Genomic DNA, 21014 nt, shown 5'->3' on the forward strand with positions numbered 1-21014 from the left:
TGGCTGCCCACCTCCCCGGTCGCCCCCTTGAGACCTGGAGCTGGAGTTTGGCTGGTGTCTGGCCCGGGAGCAGAGGGCAAGGGGATGGCTGTGGAGCAGGCCAAGGCCAAAGGGCTCGAGGAGGAAATGGTGAAACAACGGTCTTGGCTTTATCAGTCCTGAGAACCAACATGTGGGAAAACCAGTCCAGCAGCAGCACAAGCCTGGATGGAGCACAGATATCGCAGGTGCCCTATGGGGAGCTGTGAGGATGGTGGGCAGCCCCAACTGCTGCCCTTGGAGAATTTACTAGCAACTGGGCAGCAAAATTGAAGGAAGAATCTGTGGGTGGCACCATGGAGATGGGATTCAGATCCCCTCGAATCCCTGTTTCCTCATTGGTAAAATGAGGGGGTGGGATGTTCTCCTGAGCCCTTTCCAGCCTGGATGGTCCAGGGGCTCTGAAAGGCCAACTTACCTCCTCTCCCGTCAGGTAGAAGGCCGAGAGAAGTCCTCCGATGTACCGGATGTTCACTTCGAACAAGGATGCTTCTCCACTCTGCGGGGCAGAAAGACAGTGGGGGCAGTGGGGACATTTGTGAGACGCCCACAGGGCTTTCTGAGGCAGCCAGGCCCTTGAGACAGGTCACACCTGCCACTGCCCCTGCGCCACTGACCTGGCCACACCTGTGCGGGGCTCCAAGCCCTTGCCCAGCGGGCCAGGCTACCTTTCGTGGTGGTTTTCAGAGCAAAAGGTGAGAGGGATCAGCACCTGCCTGGCGGGCAGCTACTGAACATTTACAGAGTTCCAAATAAACACTGGGCTTGGCTTCCTTCCCCAGCCTTTGCTGGAGGCCATCGGAGCAAAGTTAGGCCTGGCTGCTCTCCAAGGAGCTCAGGAAGTTGTGTGGGGAGCTGCTGGCTGAAGCTTAGCCTGAGGAGAGGCAAATCCTCCTCCTGTCCGGCCCCCTCCACCCCGAGAGAGCCCCCTGGCTTAGCAGGAGGACGGTGTGGTCCTTCTTTGGGGTGACAGGGCAAGTGGAAGGTTCTCCCAGGAGGTTCTGAGGCAGAAAGGAGGGGGGTGCCAGGCAGATTCTAGTAGGCAACCAGCACTTTCTCAGCCTCAGCCCTGTAGCCCTCAGGGCACACCCACACTTGCCTTAATCACTGTTGTTTTCTTTCTGAAGTGTGGACTGCAAAGCAGAGGTACTGAGGCATCATGCCGAGGACCAGATCTGGGTTAAAATCCCACCTGAGTCACTCACTTGGCTTTCGAACTTCGGGCAAGATATTTAGCTTTTCCCTGCCTGAGTTTCTTCATCCCGAGCAGGGTGGATATGAGATCCTGAGTGGGGCAGGTGAGATGCCTGCCCAGTGCCTTCCCAGTGCTGGGCATGGCTTCATAAAGGTGCCTGTTATAAACCCCCCGCCCCGCAAGGGCTCCCCTTGGCATACTTCCCACGTCACGGTCTTTTGTTACCGATGACAGCAGTGGTCATCTTTTTATCTGGGAGAGCTTTTCCATTAACAGAACACTTGCACAGCCAGTCTCTTTTGCCTTACAGTCCTTGGTGAAGGCATCATTCCCACTTTTCAGGTGAGAAAGCCCAGGCTCAGAGAGGTGGAGAGACCCCATCTTGCTTTGTTCCAGGGACACTCCCAATCTGTCCCAGCCTGTGTGAATGTCCCTAGGCTTGCCCAGCCCTGCCACCACCTGGCTCCTCAGGCAGCTGCCTGAGGCCCGCTCTCTACCCACCATCTGCGGAGGGGTCAAGGTGGGCTATGGAGACACTCCTTCCTTCTCCTGCCTCTGATACCGTAGGAAATGGGAGGATTCTGAACTTCCTCGCCTCACACAGACTAGAAGTCATAACAAGCCTCAAAGTCATCACAGTGATAATGGCACCGCTTTATCTGTATTGGACTTTATAGTGTCATAAAATGCTTTTTACAGCCCTCCGTGGTGGTCAGTCCTCACAAGCCTGTGAACTAGGCACTATCATTGTACCATCTTTCGGTTGGGAAAGTAAGGCCCAGGAAGGTTAAATGACTTTTCCCAGGCTGCGAGCTGAGCCAGAGGCTCTCCTGTAGCGTTGCCTTCCCGGACTTTCCCCACTTTGTCTCTCTGCCCTGCTCTGCTCTGACGTGGGCCTCTCCAGGAGCAGAGGCCTCCGTTCTGCCAGGAGCTGTCCCGGTTCATAGCAGGATCTGTCACTTGTGGAGCCCCAGATGGAGCCCGACGGTGTGTTTTGATGTGACCCTTCCCCCTACCCATCTGTCTCCATGTCTTGCTCCCCCAAACCACCTAAACAGCCTCTCCCTGTGGGGAGCTGAGACCTCCAGGATGGATCTGTTACTTTAGTCTGGGCTGAGAGATCAGTGGGAGAGGCATCTGGTATTTAAGGCTTTTGTACCATCCATATACATGTGCATCCCGGCCCCAAGGCCCTGGTCCCTGACCAGGGATGCCTGCAAGGGTAGAGACCAAGAGGGCCCCAAGCCTGGTCATGGCCTCAAGCCGGACAGCTCCCCCTGCCCCTCTCACTCTCAAGAGGGCAGCACGGGGGTGGATGGGGACCTCTAGGTTAGGGCAGCTCCAAACAGATAAACACTTCTCCCTTCCCAGAGTCGCTTCCCCTGTTGCTGCTGTTCTGACAGAGTCAGTCCCAGAAGGGGCTTCCTGGGTGGGAGCAATGTGCCTGGCACCCTAGGGAGGGCAAGAATGGCTGTCTTCCACCCCAGGGAGTTCCGGCTGGTAAATACTCATGGGCCGGCCAGGGCTGGGGGGACATCCCCCACCTCAAGGCTGGTCTGAGGAGAGGGGCCTTGGCACAGGGTGCATGGAACCCTGCTTCCAAGAATGCTCTGCTGGGCAGCCTGGGAGGAGCAGGTCACTGACCTCTTGGGCCCCTTCTGGCTCTAATACCCCGGAGGTCTTTGACTCACCACGTTCAGGTGGAAGCTCTCTTCCACCCAGGCCTTGGCCTCCTGGAACTCCTCCTTCAGCTCCATGAGGTAGAGGGTGTCGAGGGAATCAATGACCGTTGCCCCACTGAGGCCTCCTGCAGGCACAGAGGATGGGTCAATCTCGTCCTTTCCACCCCAGTCACACAAGCCACCATTCCCCGGGCCTCCTCGAAATGCCTGGGCAGGCTCCCAGGCACGATCCAGGGAGACTCCAGGGCCACCAGCCTTTGAAGGCACGTCCAGGACCCAGAGTCCCTCCATGGGCTGCTTCTTCCTCAGGGCAGCAGAGAGAGTGTGGCGCGGGGGGGCGGCGGTTGGAGAGACTGAGTTCAAGGGATGAGCTGCTTCCCAGACCTTGGTCCACTCTTACGTCTGCCAGCAAGTCAACCATCAGGGCCAGCTGGGCGCCCACCACTTCTCTGTCATGCTGGGGGTGGCGGGTGGGCGGGTGAACCGGCATTTGGTCCACAAAATCTTAACAAATGTGCCAGTCCGCTGACGCTTCAATGCCATTCTTTATTTTATTCTAAGAACAAAAAGATGTTCATAAATATTTACCCAGGAAGGTATTTATTGCCGTGTCATATATAATGGGTAAAAGTTGGGAAAAAACCCTCCAAGGCCAATGATAGGAGAGTAGTTATACAAATTGTGGCTCATGTATAAAACAGGACACTGTGCAGACATTCACACAACTGAGAAAGACCTATGTTCGTTGGGGAGATACGCATGGGATCTGTTAAGGTAAAAAAAAGTAGATTGCAAAAAAAAAAAAAAAGCACAATATAATTTCTTTACTGTTTGCCAATGTGGATGAGCCTGAACAGAATCAAGTCTGGCAGGAAGTGATTCAGTGGTTATTGCTGAGTGCTGGGATTACAGGTGCTTTTTGATTTCTTCAGCTCATGGATTTTTTTTTTTTTTTTTTTTTGCGGTACGTGGGCCTCTCACTGTTGTGGCCTCTCCCGTTGTGGAGCACAGGCTCCGGATGCGCAGGCTCAGCGGCCATGGCTCACGGGCCTAGCCGCTCTGCAGCACGTGGGATCTTCCCGGACCGGGGCACAAACCCGTGTCCGCTGCATCGGCAGGCGGACTCTCAACCACTGCGCCACCAGGGAAGCCCCATGGATTATTTTTATAACCAGAAATTTATTTCTGTTTAAAAAAAAAAAAGGAAAGACAGTTTGGACAAAGAAACTAAACAAATGCACAAACCAAAGATTCCGCGGCCACTCTTGCTCTAGGCCAGTGGGTACACAAAGCGTGAGCTTTGAGGCCTGGCCCCTGCCACTGGGGCCTTAGACTCTTGTCCTGGGAGTAAAGGCTGAGAAAACTGTGCAGTTTTCCACATCACAGACTGGACAGCAGAGCGATGAGGAAGAACCTCCCACATGGGACAACCAGAGCCTGCCTTCTAGAGGATGGTAAAGGAAGAAATGAGGGAGAAAGAGATGTGCCTGGGGCCATCTGGGGGGCTTCCTGGAAGAGATGGTGGCCTCCCATCAACTCCTTACAACTTTAGTCATTGCAGGCAGCAGCAGTTTCCTTTCGGGACTAGAGGGTAACTTCAGAGGAGTAATTGTTCCTTCCATGTCCTCCTTGCAGAGGCTCAAAGCACTGAGACTCACAGTCTCCACCTTCCCCCAGCGGACACTAGAGCTCCCTGACAGGTGCTGAGCCCCACTTGAGTCTGAAGTACGGCTTTGCGGGCACTCCTGCATTCAGAGCTAGCGTCTAATCTCCTTAATTAGTGCTTCCTTAACTGCTCACTTGTGTTGACTTCGCAGGCAGAGAATCCTTGTGAAACTCAAACACTTAACCACCTCTCTAGGCTGGGCAAGGTCAGATAAAGGGCACGGCTTGGAAAAGGATGGGAGGGAGATCCGGGAGAAGTTGAGAAAAAGTTAAGTCTGGAGGTTAAAGACACATTTCCAGAAGGGAGGGTTTGCAAGGAAGAGTGGAGGAAGGGGAGGGCTGGGGGATGCAGGCGTTTCCCAATCCAGAGACATGTGTCCTGGGACGGCTTTGGCTTTTGAGTTGAAGTGAATTTCCAGAATGTCAACCCCTCCTACACTTAAGGATTAGTAGGAAAACACTCAAAGCCAAACCAAGTTGGTCTTTTTCTGGTTTATCCTGGCTGCTTCCCCTGTAGGTGTCCAAGGCTGAGCACGGTTCGTGGCAACTCTTTACCCTCCTGAGGTGCTCAGGCCTTGGGACCCAGATGGACCACACATGACCAGAGAGGGACTGAGACATGCCCAGGCCAAAGGGCACAGGTCTGGGGTCCACACTCCTGGCTCTGATGCCAGGGTCCCTCCCTGTTAACCACAGGGCTTCACACCTGACTTCTTAAGGCCCTGGAGGGATTTTTGAGATGCGGCTGCCTCACCCCTAGATTTCATAGATGAGGACCCCAGAGAGGTCCCGCCCAAGATTAGCCCAAGGGAGGAATGGAGCCCCAGGCCGGGCCACGTGTAGTGTGTTTTCCACAAGAGGGCCTCTCAATTTCCTGGGAAAACAATTTCGGATCTGCTTGCTAAGTCCCCCTCCCCTGCGGGGGCAGGAGGCTGCTCTGACGCGTGAAGAGAAGAGAAGCCCAAGCTGTGTGTCCTTCAAGGTCAAGGGAGAGGCGGCCCAGAGTACCCGATTTCTGGATCCTGCCCCGGGCTGCCTGGTGTTTTCACCCCACAGGCCCTCCGTCTCCTGGGCCAACCCTGAGTCCCGAGGCCCCAGGGCCTTGGCTGGGCTGGGAGGGCAGCCAGGGCTCCTCGTGACCAGCTGTCCTTCCCGAACACTCCCGAGGCAGCCGGCTGAGGAGGCAACTCGCTAAAAGATTTGTTGGCAAGGTTCTGCCCCTGCTCTCGGGTGTCCAAGTCCTCCTGCCTCTCCGCTCCCACCTACCACACAGCTGGGCTGCAGGCCAGCAAGGCACTTACTGGAAAGCTTTCCGTTTCAGGCCAGAGGTTACCTGGCGGCCAGGCCGGGCAGGAGAGAAGGCCCTATCCCGAATTCAACTCTATCTGCACCCACAGCCGACCTGGGGCAGCTCCCCAGGGAAAAAGACAGCCGCCTATTCAGTCAGCAGGCCCACAACTTGTATGTAAAGAGCCAGTGGGGCACAAAGAGTCAGGTGGCCAGCTTGGAAGCTTCCCTGGGCCTGGGCGGCCCACTCTCCTGGGTGGCCCACCCTCCCGGCTCTAGCTCTGAACTGTTGCTGTTCACAAAGGCCCCTGCTGGCTCCCCTTCCTGTGTTCTTCTGTTAAAAGAACACAGCTCTGGGTTCACATCCCAGCCTGGGCCAGCAACCCATCTGCTCTAAGTGTCAAAGTTCTCATCTGTAAAATGAGGTGAAGACCACTGGGCTGGGGTACTGAGGAGCCGCTGAAGGTTCCTGAGCTGGGACAAAGGTATCATATACTGCCCAGCCTAAAGACACCTGATAAAGACATCTGTACATGCCTGGCACGGTGTAAGTGCTTGACAAATCAGTTCATTGTTCTTATTTCTGGGGTCCCTTAGCTCACCTTGAAACACTGGCCTGGCCAGGGAGATGTGGGTTCAAATCCTGGCTCCACTATGTATTAGCTATGTGCAGGGCAAGTCACCGTACCTCACTGAGCCTCATTTTTCTCATCTGAAAAAATGGAGATTACAGTAGGACCAACCTCGTAAGGCTGCTGGGAGGGTTAAGTGGGGGGGTGGATGGAAAGGAGTTGGCATGACGTTGGGTACACATGAGCTGGTCCCCACAAACAGAAGTGTGGCCCTCCTTGTCCCCAGCTGGCCCTGGGCAGCCCCGCCACAAAGTCTTCTGGGGTCACTGAGGCCTTGTGACACTCCTGTATTACTGGCCTCTCACCACCCTGTTGGGCAGTGCAGGCACAAGACGCGGCTTGCGAGAGCCTTGACCCAACTTAAAGGAAAAGTGTCATATGGGTCCCACCTGTGTCTGCTGCTTCCCACCCCTGACCTGGGTGTACACCTGTTTCCAAAAGGGTCTACCTACCTCCTGGACCCCTTCCTTCCCCTCTGATTCACCCTGTATCTTGTCACCTGATCTGTCTCGCGAAAACCAGATCCACTGTGTCCATCCCCAGCTCAGGAACCTGCAGTGGCTTCACAGTACAACCATACAATAAAGAGTTGTGCGTGTGTGCGTGTGTGTGCGCGCGCGCGTAAAGTCTTTTGGGTCTGAATCCAAAGGATCTGGCTAATATCTCGCATCAAGCTCTGCTTCCTGGACACAGGCTGCATCCTCTGGCCTTCCTACCTTTGCATGTGTGGTCTCTTCTGACAAGAGGCACAGAAATGTGCCTCTGGGCAAAGCCTACACCTTCTTCAAGGTCACCTCCCACTGGCAGCCTTCCCTGATTGCACCCAGACAACCTCCTCCCGCCCAGAGAGCTCCCGAAGCACTTTCTTGGGCTTCTGACTCAGGCACCCTCCATTCCTGCCCTGCACTGTGGGGCTCTGTCTCGCCCCCTAACTAGACCATGAGATCCTTGAGGCTCATGCTTCTCTCACACCCCTTCCCTGCCTTGTCTCCAAGCAGCCCCAAAGGCCAGAGCTCCCAACCCTAATGGGCCCCTCCCTATTCCCTGCAGCTTCAGTACACTCCCCGACTTTTGTGACTCTTCTACAAACTTTGCTAGGAGTTGCCTTCCCCATTCCACCTGCTCATGAGGGGTCCAGAGCCTGCCCAGTGCCTCCTCACCCAGGAAGCCACTGTGATCCTCACCCCACAGCCTGCATGAAGTCTCACCCTCCCCGAGAAGTCTTCCCCAGCCCTTCAGGGTCCACCTTCCATGCCTGTACTCCGTGTACCCCCATCGCCACGACACGTGCTCCTTTCTCATCACTCTAAAGGGTTCGTCAATTTACTGCCCCGTCCTCCGAAATAGCAGGGGCGCAGTCTGCAGCAGAGTTGTCTCCACGCTCGAGAGACGGCTGCCAGTGGGGGTGGGCAGGCTGGAGGGCAGGAGACCAGCTGGCCCGTCTCGGGCACCTGCACCAACACCTTGGCACCCCGCTCACTGGATCTGCCTTCAGGATGCCGCTCTTCCTCGTGCTTCTCCTTTTCACCCTGTGGTTGCTCCTTCCCAGTCTCACTTGCTGATTCTTCCTCATCACCAGGCCTCTAAAGACCGGGGTGCCTGGGGCTCCATCCTTGGGCCTCTTCTCTGTCCACCTTCCTTCCTTTAGTGATTCAATCTGGTCTCACAGCTTAAATACCATCCACATGCTGATGGTTCCCAGATTTAAATTTCCAGCCAGGACCTTGACCTCGGGAGCCCAGACTCGCTCTCCAATAACTCCTTACTCACATTTCGGAGGTCCACACACATCTCACCTTTAACTCGTCTGAAAGCAAATCCTGCGCCTCCCTCCAAACCTGCCCCTCCCACAGTCTTCCCACCTCGGTGAATGCCAGCCCCCTCCTCCCAAGAGCTGTGGCCCCAAGCCCTTGACTTTGCGTCTCTCGCCCCCACATCTGGTCCCACAGCAAATCCTGGCGGCTCTGTTTTCACAAGGGTTCCAGCCGCCACTCACTCCTCACCTCCTCTGGGCTACTGCCTTCAGAAATGCAAGTCCTATCATGCCGTTCCTCTGCTCAAAACCCTCCCAGGGCTCCCCCTTGCCTCGGAGGCTGTGACCTGGCCCTGGCCTCCTCTCCCTGCCTGGCTTCTCTCCCTCCACTCCAGTTCCTTGCGGCTGCTGGCGCCCTCCAAGCCTTAGAGTCTTGGCCTTGGCACTTGCGATCGCTCTGCTGAAATAGCACCCCCATCGCTCTTCCTGTTCCCTCTTTATTTTTCCCCAGTGCCTTTATTCCTAGCAACGTTACACGTGGGTCTGCTTCCCTATTTACTGTCTTCCTGATGGAGCATAAAACTCCTGGTGGGGAGAGCTCTGTTTTGTGCACTGCTGCCCTCCACTGCCTAGAACACTTTCCTGCCCATCACAGGTACACGGCAAGTATTTGGGAATAAAGGGCCCCCTCCTCCTGGGCAGGGAAGGCTTCGAGGGGACCGTGGCTCATTCATATCTCTCAGTGCCTGGCTATAGTCTGGCACCCAGAGGCATTAAAGGTCAACGTGTCAGTTGAACAGACTGAGCCTACTGCCCGGGTATCTTCCGTGACCACCCAGGTCACCAGGGCAGCTCAACTGTCTGCTCTAGGGGCTGGTGCCAATAGACAGAGGAGACCCTCCCAGCAGGCTGTGGCCGCATCGGCCAGGGTGGCTGAGTGTGTCCACACCAGTGCCCTGCACAGAGCTATCTGTCACGCGTGTCGGGCTCTACAAGGGAATGGACCCCAGGCTCTTATAACCTCCTCCCCTGGGGGCTGCCTGGCCAGGAACCACCCTGCCCTGCTGGACTGTGGTTTGTATCCCCTCTCCTGACTCTGCCATATTAATGATGATGAGGTTTTCATGTGACATTATATTAGCAAAGAGAAATGGGTCAGGCTGGAAAACATAAGCTCCAGGAAGAATGTTTAGATAGAAACAAAAATCACCCAAGGCGTAGCCTATTACCACAGTATCCCCAGAGCCAAATACTAATGGCTGCATTTAATTTGAGGATATAATCCACAGAGACTTTTCTTAATCTGTAAAGAAAACAACACAAATGTTTTTCTCAGCTTCCAAAGAAACCAATATGGCTGTGGGGCAGGTCACAGTTCCCAAAGACGGATGCCGCAGGATATCCCATCCCACAAGAGGACCTCTTTCCACACTCCTCTCCTTGAACCTGGGTGGAAATTTGTGACTACCTGGAATAACAAAATAAAGCAAAATGGATGATTTGCTAGTTCCCAGGCCCAGACCTTAAGAAACAGGCAGTTTCTACTTCCTATCTCTTGGAATGCTGGCTCTTGGGACCAGCCGCCATACTGTGAGGAAGCCCAAGGTAGCCCACAAGGAGAGAATAGATGGAGAAGCCATACGTATGTTTTCTGACTGATAACCCATTTGCGGTTCCAGCCAACAGTCTGCAACAATTCCAGACATGTGAATGAAAAAGCTTCCAGAAGTTTCCAGCTGTCAAGTCACCCTCAGCCTTCAAGCCTTCCCAGGTCAGGGCCCATATATCCTGGCAGAGAAGCTGTCCCCACTGTGACCTTTCTGAATTCCTAGCCCCCTGGATCTGTGAGCATAATAAAATAATTGTTTTAAGCCAGTAAGTTTTGGAGTAATTTGTTATGCAGCAGTAGCAGCTGGAATGTGCTGCCACATGGGTTTCTATGAAGATGAATTAAAGTGATATCCCCACTACCCCAAAGTACATTGTTTAAAACCACATCAGGTCTTCTGGCTGCATAAAATCTTTTTAGGGATTAGGACCTCTCCATTTTTATCAGGTCTGGGTTATCTGTTTGTTTGTTTTCCAATAGGAATACTTTCCCTGAATCTTTCCATGATGGTTATTTCCTGGATCACATAAAGTTGTGTTGAGGGGCTGAGTGTTTCCAAAAAAGGTTTCTTGGTGCCTCCAGAAGGACTAAAGATATTTTTTACAAACTATTCTTGGAAGCCAACAGAATGCTCTTACTAGAGGCTGATTAATAAAAGGTGATCAGGTCTGACCATGTCACTGCCCTTAAAAAAAGCCCTCAAAGCCTCCTGTTCTCCAAGTTCAAAGTCCTGGGCACAGTATGCAGGGTGCCTGTGGTCCAGGCCTTGGCAACCTCTCTAGTCTCACCTCCCTCCTGCTCTCTTTGCATGCAATGCTCTACCCAGAGCAGACCACTAGCAGCTCCCTAAACACCCTGCAGTGTCTGCTGATGCAAGAGCATTGTGTCTTCTCTCAGATGTTCCAGAGCCACAAGCAGAGCTGACCACTCCCTCCTCTGCAAGCCTGCCCTGCTCTGCTGCAGGTGCTCCGTCATAGCACTGTTCGGACTACACGGTACATCTTTGCCTGTGAATCTCAAAGGGCAGTGGCTGGCTCGGACTCTTCCCAGGAGCCGTACCATCCATCCCCAGGCCAGGCACTGAGAAAGCAAGAACAAATGGCTGTTGAATGAATAAACGACTGGTGGAAATGCCCACAGCGCTTTCTTAGGGATTTCCAAACACTTTACAAGGCCTCTTGGCCTCGGAGAAAACATATCACTCAGAGCAGTGGCCAGCTATCCAAGGAAAACACTGTCAGAGGAATAAGATGGACAGCTGCAGACGTCAGGGCCCTGGTGGAACTAATGGCTTCCTCCACTCTTCCCAAACAGATGCCACGCTTTCCTGCCACAGCCGGTTGGAGAATGTTTGCTGTGGTCGAGCGCTGGATGAGGTTCACTGTGACGAATGGCCTGACACGGTTCACTGAAGCAGTCTACCGGACAGGGTTCCTCGTTGGAAAACCAGGTATGTTTAAAAATGTTAACGTTTTGTTTGTTTTTAAAGAAGAGCTGAGGGTGCAGTCTGACCTGGAAACTGGTATTCAAAAAAATTCCCTGCGACAGCGCTGTGTAGCAAGCTCTGAAGTGCTTTTATCTCAGAGCATCTCTGAGAGAAGAAAAGGCAGATGGAGAAATTAGTACCCAGGATCCTCCAAAGTCACACAGCAGCTCAGGGCAGAGCTGTAACCAGACACCACCTTCCAGACCATTTGACCTTATGGGTTTGGTTATCCCAGCTTCATCCCTTCCCAGCTGTGTGATCTTGGGCAACTGACTTGACATCTCTGGGCCTCAGAAAAATTGGACAATGGGGTCTCCTTTTCAGAAAGGTGTGGCCAGTTCAGATGAATGTATACAAAGAGCTCTCAGCAGGCACTCAGTACAAGAGAATTTGATACACCCAGCACAGAGTAGGTGCTCAATGCACGGGTCTGTTACCATAAGGCTCATTTCCAGCAGAAGAAGGCAAAGCTAGGATCCCTTGCAGATTAGGCGGGCAGGAGGTATGGCATCTCAGGAAGTCGGGACCAAGCTGGGCAGGCACTGTGATTTTTTTTTTTTTTTTTTTTTCCGGTACGCGGGCCTTTCACTGCCGTGGCCTCTCCCGTTGCGGAGCACAGGCTCCAGACGCGCAGGCCCAGCGGCCATGGCCCACGGGCCTAGCCACTCTGCGGCATGCGGGATCCTCCCTGACCGGGGCACGAACCCGTGTCCCCTGCATCGGCAGGCGGACTCTCAACCACTGCGCCACCAGGGAAGCCCACTGTGATATTTTTAACACACTTCTTGCCTCAGTGGGAAGAAGAGCAAAGGCCGGAGCCCTGGCTGCTCGCCCCAAGAGACACTAAATCCAACTGCTGCTATGGGAAGCTCCTGAGGGCAGACCCAGAGTCCCTCCATACTCTGGCTTCTACCTGCAAATTAGATAATTGCCCAGTACTATCCCTCTACTTCCATGGGAAGGGTAAACATCCCTGTCCCATCAACCTTGGTCTTGTCCATGTAACCTGCTTTGGCCTCATGGTGGGTAGGGAATTAAAACTGGCTCTGACTTTAGGCTTAGCCATGAGACTTGCCAATGGGATTAGTGGATGTGACTTGAACAGAGGTTTGAAATAAGCTTGCATGGGGGGGGTTTGCCCTCCTGTGTGTCCACCTTTCACCTGGAGAAGAGCAAGTCTAAAATAGGCATGAAGGTCCATGAAGGATGACAGATAGGTGGAGCAGACCTGGACCTGCTGAGCATAGCCTAGATAAACCAAACCCAAGCCTATCTGCAGCTACATGAACGAGAAATAAATGCTCACTGTTGCCTGCCACTCACTGTGGAGTCATTTGTTACATGGCATTATTTTTGGAAATAGCTGACTGATATAATGCCCTTCCAGCCCTATTTCTTTTTTTATCCAAAAGCACTTATTTATTTATTCATTCACTCACTCACTCACTGGCCGTGTGGCATGTGAGATCTTAGTTCCCCGACCAGGGATTGAACCTGTGCCCCCTGAAGTGGAAGCATGGAGTCTTAACCATTGGACTGCCAGGGAAGCCCCCCAGCCCTATTTCTTAATGGTCTTGTCACGTTTTCCATAGTCTAGCTGGACTACAGATTCTATGAGGTCCACTCTTTCTCGCCTTCCAGCCCTTTATTCAAGCTGTTCCTTCTTGGAAGGCCCTCCTCTAACCCAAAATGTCTCCACAAATGTCCAAACCCAATGTCTACTTTAAGTCTTGGAGGAAATGCTGCTTCCTCCATGAAGACATCCCTGATTGCCCCACCTGGACCTGAGGTTTCCCTCCTCTGAACTTTTATTAAAAGAATTGCTTTCAACTTTCATTATAGTAATCTGTGTCATCCGTGTCCTTTTCTCAAGTCCATCCCAGGCAGTGAGCGTCTTCAGGGCTGAATCTAAGCCTGTTTAATCGAAGCCTGAAGAGCAAAGGCATCGTTGAGATCTACTGAAGGATGCCCTCCGCCCACTGCCTCACACCTAGACGAGGAAGCCTCCAGGGAGCCAGTGACCTCACCAGAGGCTGTTCCTAATGTGGTGTGAGGTGTGGGGGGGTGTAGGCGGGCAGAGACCAACTCCATGGTGCTCTGAAATCCTGGCTCAGGGCAGACATCCAAACGAAGTTCACTTGTGGAATGTGAGATTCTCCTAAATGCCAACCACAGAGGTTAATAAGAACAGCTGCAGATAGCGCTTTGTGTCAGGCACCGTCTTATACACATCTTTTTTAAACCTCGTGAAAACGCTATCATTGTCCCTCTTTTACAGATGAAGATTGAAATTTCAAGGAATTAAGTCACTTGCTCAATATTTATTCATTTACCCAAAAACATATTTTGGGGTGCTCAGGATGTGCCTTGTGCTGGGGAATGGACGGTCCTGGTCCCCCACCCTCAAGGAGCTGAAGGTCTGGTGGGGGAGAAAGACACCAACCGGGTGTCACACAGATGACACCGAGTTACAAAGGACCAAATGTGATAAAGGGAAAGAGAGCGGGTGTACAGTCAGGAGAGGGCGGCATTTGAGCTGAGGCCTGAAGGAAGCACAGGAGGAAAGAGGGGGTCGGGCCAGGCAGATGCACAGCAAATAGAATGGAGCGGGGAAGTCTTGGCCTGTTTGTGGAGCAGAGAGGTGGTGTGGGGTGGTGAGAAAGGGAACATGGTGGGTGGTGATGGGGTGTGGAGGCAGACCACACAGGGCCTTGGTGGCTCGGGGAGGCTTGTGTGGATGGCTTAGGGAGACCCCCATTTGCCTGGTGTTTTAAAGTGATACTCAAGCTGCTGTGTGAAGTGTCCTGGAGGGAGACCCCCTGTAGAGTAATTCAGGGAGCTACCCATCTGGGTTGGTGAGTGCCCACTAGTCACTTAGGATGGGTAGGAGGGAGGCAGGGAGTACCTGGGCCTGTGCTTTGGGATCCCCTGAAGGTGGCTGGAGGTGTCCCTAGCTGGTGGGGAGCTGGTTACCAGTCCGGGGCAAGAAGAATTGACCAAGAGCACAGGGCACCATCAACCAGTCGCCTCACTTCAGCCCCGTTGGGGGAGCCTCCAGCTGCCCTCTGGAAGCACCAGGGCCTCCCAGGCCCACGGATGCAAGGTCACAATATCATCTTGGATATACGTGGTGGCCACACAGAGCTATGCATTGATCATGGCAAACACAGCCTGTGGACCAGAGCCAAGAGGCACAGATGTGTGGCTGTGATAACAAGATGACTGATGCTTACTGGAAAGGGGAAAAGCAAGGAAATCAAAGAGGCCCTATTCACCCCAAGAAACATAAAGAGATGGCAGAGGCAGTGCCGGGAGAGCCTGGTACAGAGCTGCGCCCCAGCGGAGGGTCCTTCTAGTCTCTGGGATGGCTGAGCTGCAGGGAATGGGCCAGCAGAAAGGGCAGAGCCCTGGAGCCACACTTACTAGCTGCCTCAGTTTCCTTATCTGTACAATGGGGACAACCATGCCCCATCCTGAGGGTTAGAGATCACACAGTGGAGGCAGCAGCCGTTCCATGGCCAGCCTCAGTTGAGCCTGTGTGGAGGCAGACGGAGGCACCTCTTTAAAATCTTCCCAACAACGCTATGAGGAGGGTGTAATTTGTGTTGCTCTTTTCCAGATCGGGAAACTGAGGCTGAGAGTGGTCATGCAAATTTCCCAAGGTGATGAATGGGGCAGCCAGGATTCAACACAGGCCGGCTGCCTCGGAGGCTCCGCATTTCACTGCTGTGCCATCCTGTTTCTGTGCAATTTCTGGGAACTTGGCCAGGTTCAGAGGGTCTGAGAGGGCCCCAGGGAGGTGCCCACATCAAGACCCCCAGGCCGTCTCCTCAGGGCCTGGCAGCACCTCCCACCCGTGGGCTGGAGCAGTGCCCCTCTATAGCAGTTACCACCTATGTGAGAGGAGCTGGTGCCTCTCCCCACAGGAGCCCCGCCCGTGATGCTCAGCCTCCAGGAAGCCTTCCCAGATCCCCTCAAGGGAGTGACGCTTCCTCCCTGCACCATTCTGGGTCCCACTGCTGATCACTTGGCCAGGCCAACTCACAGGAGGGTCTGTGTTGCTCTGTCTCTCTCACAGGCAGGAGCCTGGAAGGCAGAGATCTTTTCATATTCATCTCGGAATCATCTATGATGCTGGGCGCTCAGTAGGGTCTGAGTAAACGTATATGGAATTAATCTGGAGAGAGAACTGAGAAGGAGCCCGAGCAAGCATGAGCAGAGGCCAGACCAGCTCTGGCCCTCTCCCCATCAGGCCCACGATGGCCCCACCTGATTCACCGTCAGAATGCAGGGAAGAACAGGAGGGTGACTTGCCCTCCTCTACAGACCAGGGACCTCCCCTTTCCTTAATCCATAAGCCCCTTCCAGAAACTGATAGAAGCCGCCCCAACCCTCCCCTAACTGAAAGGACACGTGCATGCATTTTACACAGAAACTAACACACTTCCCATTGGCAGACCTACCTGTGTTGACCACCTAACTTAGATGGGGGAATCTCTGGGCAGATTTTTATTTCCTACAAAGGATGAGGTGAGGAATTTATTTTGGAGTCAGGGAGACGTAGAACAAAACCCTACCTCACTGCTCCTAGCTGTGTGATCTCTGGTTAGCTACTTTACCCACATAAGCCTCAACACCCTCATCTGTGAAATGGGGATAATGTCAGATAATGCATGTTATTAGAGAGACTGCACTAATAGGTGGACAGGGAAGGTTTTTTTTTCTTTAAATGTAAATGGGTCACAGGAGGTGCCTCTGAGTCACCTTTCATTTAATTTTATTTGATTTTTTTAATAGGCAGACGTGATAGTGGAAAAAGCACAGGCTTCTAGTCAAAATGTTTGACCGTTGGCTCTATATATTACCAGTTGTGTGGTCACAACCATGTTGCTTAAGCTCTCTGAGCCAAGAGTCTGCATCTGTCAAAAGGGACTAATAACACCCTGCTTGAAGGTGTGGGTGGCTTGGATGTGGCAGAGTCTGGCAGAAAGAGGGAGCAGAAGGGAGGGGTCTGTGCATGGGCTGAACAGGGAGAGGCCCCTCACCCACCTTCCCACGTCCACCCACTCCTCATCCCTAGCATGACAGCTCTGAGCATGTTTCCTGGGTGAGAACTGCCTCTGATTTAGATCTGGGGGCCTATGCAATTCACAAATGTAGCAAACGTGCTGCGGCCCAGAAGACAGCTCCCTCCGCTTCAGAGAAAACACACAGTTCAATTTCCTAAAGATCGAACCCCAGGAAGCCTTTCACTGCTATCCCAGCGAGAGCAGTTCTCAGAACTTGGGAGGTGCCACCCTCATGCGACTAAACAATTAAAGCCCAAGTATTTGTCATTCTCAGCAAAGGTCTGTGAGGATGACTGAGGAAATGAAAAAGAATCTGATTTCAGAAGCACAGTTTTCAGAAATATATGGTAATCCACTTTTGTCAATTCACGGAAGGCACAGCTCAAATCATTAAAAAGCCATCGTACTTAATCATGCATGGAGAAGGCTGGGCTATGCCTCTCAGATCATTTTCAAATGGTTTCAGGTTAACTTTCAAAAACTGACAGGCAAGCAGGGAGGGGATTATGATAGATGATAATCTGAGGAATTTCTGGTTCTGGTTCTCGGAGGATAAGGAGTTTATTCGAGAGAAAACTGCCACCCAGACCTCGGCATGGTGGCAATGGTGAGGGAAATTCCAGGATGATCAGCTGGACTTCTGCCCTCAGGGAGTCTGCAGCTGCTTTCTCAGAATGACAGCAAATTCAGAGCACACTATTAAGTAAGCAAATAATTGTGATGTATTGTGACAGGTGCTAATAAAAGGTGGAAGTTTACCCAGTGATTAAGTCTCAGCTGCGAACATAGAGACCTGGGTTTGGAATTTGTCTTTGCCACCCACTGTGTGACCTCACGCAGGTTTCTGAACCTCTCAGAGACTTGGGTTCCTCATCTATAAAGTGGGATGGCCAGCTCATAGGCTTGGGGGGTTATGTATGAGTTCATTCAAATAAAGCCTTTCACGTAGTGCCTGGTACACATTGAGCTCTCAGTCAATGCTGGCTAAGCAGCTAATTCTGCTGAAGGAAGCCTCACAGATGACCTCTGACTGGGATCAAGAAGGACAAGCAGGAGTCTGCAGGGTGGAGAGTTGGAGGAAGAACATTCCAGGCAGAAGGCACAGCATGTGCAAAGGCCCTGAGGTGAGGGGTTGGTCAGGGAGGAGCACAGGGTATGTGGGGAGGGGAACGAGGGAGGGAATGCTGCAAGCTGCACTGGAGTCCTCCTGTGAAGGTCGGTGAATGCCAGGCTGAGGAGTTTGGACTTTATTGAAGGCTGGGGCAGTGTCTGTGAACTCAAAGGGTCAGGAACATCCTGTGTCTTCTTCCAGGTCTAGTACATGTTGGTCACTTGTTGACTTCTAAGTGACCACCTCCCATCAAACTCTGATCCAGGGTCCCCAGCCTTTGTTTAAGGAAAACACCATTAGGTCCAGCAAAGATCATGTTCCCCTTCTAAGGAAGGCAGAGCCGTTGTGGGGAAACTACTATACCTAGTCAAGAACTGCATTTCCCACCTTCCTTGCATTTAGGTGGGGCCCTATGAGCAAGTTCTGGCCAATGGAATATGGGTATAATTTACATACATATTGAGGCCTGGTCCATAAAACCCCCTGTGGGACCCTCCAAGGCTGAGGTGACCTTGGGAGTCACAATCTGAAAATGATGGAAGCTCCATCACCCTGGGTCCCCGAGTGACTGTGATGAGCAAAGCTCCCTCCTCCTCCCATCAATGTGACTTTACATGAGCAAGAAGTAAATGTCTGTTCTCAATCCATAAAAAGGTCTCTGGGTTTATCTGTTATAGCATCTAGCATTACCTTAAATAAATACACCCATTATACAGAATGACCTCGGGCATGTTATTTCGCCTCTCTGGGCCTCAGTTTCTCTAATGCAGATTTTTGTGAAGGGCTAATAAGATGACAAATGTGAGTGGTGCTTTGCAAGCAGGGAAGGCTACAGAGATGCCATTCACTGCTGGTGTTGTGGCTTTGGTCTCTCCGAGAGCCCGAAGGGGAGTGGACTTCGTACAGCCCCTGCTGAGGTAGGGGGAGTGCAGCCAAGGTCTTGGAGAAGCTCCAGGCAAGGGGTCCAGATCTATCAGCAGATCCTGACCCAGATTGGAGACCCTCACTCCAGACTTTAGTTCTGCCCCTTGGCAGAGATGCTGCCCAAAGGGCTGAGCCCCCTGGGGCCTGGCTTCTGTCTCCTAGTGGCTCCCCTGGGAAGGAGTTGGCCCTGCCTCCCTGATAACTTGTTCCAGCCTCTCACAACTCATTAACAGGAAATTGCATGCCCTGCCAGGAAGATGCACGTCTGATTTTTCAGACATGTCAGGTAGACACTATTATCAAAACCTTGTCATTTCTCTGCATAGCCCCACATCCTCCTGCTCTGGGGTTCTCCTGCCAGGTTCTGTGCTCGGGGCACACGCTTGCTCTCTCTGGAGATTTGAGAACCTCGTGTGGTTCAGCGTTCCGCCAGCCAGTCTGGCAGGTAGCAGGGGTTCAGGATGGAAGCCCGCACTGGTAGCTGAGGCTCACCCTGCACCGCACCCCTAAGCAGTCCTGCACTCCCAGCCCAGGACTGGTGCTGAGACCCCATAAGAAGACAGGAGGAAGGCCTGAGCGCTATGTGAAGTGCTGAGCTGGATCTGAGCAACAACAACTTTAACAGGATCCTGGTCATTACATGTCCTTCTGCTGAGAGGGTTTCCTCACCCATAGCTTAGAGGTAGGGATGGAGAATGCCCCACCCTCAGCCTCTGGAGCCTGGATTCAGGGGCAGGGCCACCTCATCCTGTACACATGGTCCCGCGGCCCCGTTCTCAGCAGGTGGCTGCAGACACCGACCTCCTCTGTCTCCTGTGCTCTCACCTTTGCCCAATGTCCACTTGCCAGTGCTAGCTGGGGACATGAGAGGGGCTCTCAAATCACCTGACAGTAAAAACCATCAACACCCTGGGCCAGGCTCTATGGAGAGACAGAGAAGAATAAAAAAAAATAAGGACAAAAAGCATCAACTTCCACAGTCTTTCACACAATAATTAACTTGTCTGAGACCTACACCCACCCTTACGGGTGCCATTACCCTTATTCCACTGAGGAGGAAACTGAAGCTCATGGAGATTAAACCACTGGTGCTCAAGGTAACCCAGCTAGTGCACTAGGAAGTAATCTGAGCTGCACCCTATAAACGTCCCATAATAATCATGGTCACTTGTTTAGTAGGTCCTATATGCCAAGCACCAAACCGAGCATTTTGTCAACTCTCCAGCAGAGGTTATAGTATTTCCATTTTCAGATGATGTCTGGAGGCTCAGAGAGGTTAAGCAACTTGCCCAAGGTCACACAGCAAGTAAGCAGTAACCATAGGCTTAATGCCTACAGTGTTGGTGCTCTCTCCCTATACCAGTTGCCTCGCCAGCGAGAAGGGTCCCACTTAGGTAGGGCAGGGAAAGAGGCTACCAGATCCTATCAAGTGAAAAAGAAGCAGATAAAATTGCACACATGCTGGTCACCACTCCATTAAAAACTCAAGTGTGCATAGATCAGATGGGATGGGATCTGGCAGACAGTTGGGTGGGCGTCTCAGAGTGAGGCAGGGCCTGGCAACTTCTGTTAGCTCATGGTCTTCCTTGGCTGTATTTTTCCTTGTAACGATGGCTGAGGGTAAAGGTGTATAGGAGCCAGGTGGGCACAGGTGTGGTGGCTCATTGTTTCCTTGGCCCTGGCAGCAGGAGGTCCTCCCTCCCTCTCCCAGGTGCAGGAGCCACCTGGTCAGGTAACCTCTCCACCCCACCACATTCCAGACAGCCTTCAGTCTCAGGCAGAGATCCAAGCAAACCAGCGACCACTGCCCTGAGCACGTACAGCTTTTGAAATAGTGAGGGCTTGCAGGAGAGGGACTGCAGCAGCAGCTATAGCCCAGGCAGTGTTAGAGAGGCCCCCATGCCTGCAGTCCTCCCACCACAGAGGCCAAGGCCAAGGAGCTGGTCTCCAACTACCCTCTAAAAGGCCCTTTGTGGCGTAGCCCCTGCCCTCCTGGGCAGCTCAGTACCCACCTCTCCTTTCATGCTATCGTCACACTCAGTTCAGCATACTCCACCGCCATACCTCTGCCCAGGCTGTCGGCCCTTCCGTTCCACCTGCCTATTCTTCAGCTCTAGAACCCAAGTCTGTTGTTCTTAGTTGTCCTGAATCCACCCCCCAGCTTTCAGACTGTTCAGAGTCTCCCACCAAAGTCATGTATCCTAAACTTCTGTTAAAACAAACACTTCAGGGCTTCCCTGGTGGCGCAGTGGTTGGGAGTCCGCCTGCCGATGCAGGGGACACGGGTGCGTGCCCCGGTCCGGGAGGATCCCACATGCCGCGGAGCGGCTGCGCCCGTGAGCCATGGCCGCTGAGCCTGCGCGTCCGGAGCCTGTGCTCTGCAACGGGAGAGGCCACAACAGTGAGAGGCCCGCGTACCGCAAAAAAACCAAAAAAACCCAAACACTTCAGGAGAATTCTTCTAGAACTCCTTCTGAAAGGCAGAGTGGGGTGGAGAAGGAGGATGGCGGGGGTGGGGGAGAGGGGCACTGGAAGGTGAGATGGGATGGCCTGAGGACACAG

General features: G+C 53.0%; 1 protein-coding gene across 3 annotated transcripts in view; it reads right to left on the reverse strand.

Moving 5' to 3' along the window:
* Positions 1–21014, reverse strand: part of MAN1C1 (mannosidase alpha class 1C member 1) — a 132696-nt gene that overhangs the window by 30632 nt on the left and 81050 nt on the right. For all 3 annotated transcript variants that reach the window (XM_022551947.2, XM_022551949.2, XM_022551948.2), the window contains 2 exons: positions 2926–3041; positions 458–538 (listed from right to left, as the gene is read on the reverse strand). In XM_022551947.2, the coding sequence (XP_022407655.2) occupies positions 458–538; positions 2926–3041 (197 nt within the window). The remainder of the gene's footprint in view (positions 1–457; positions 539–2925; positions 3042–21014) is intronic.

This window comes from Delphinapterus leucas, chromosome 1 (assembly GCF_059928025.1).
Source record: "Delphinapterus leucas isolate spDelLeu-1000000601 "Yukka" chromosome 1, BTC_Dleu_Yukka2, whole genome shotgun sequence".
Lineage (NCBI taxonomy): Eukaryota > Metazoa > Chordata > Mammalia > Artiodactyla > Monodontidae > Delphinapterus > Delphinapterus leucas.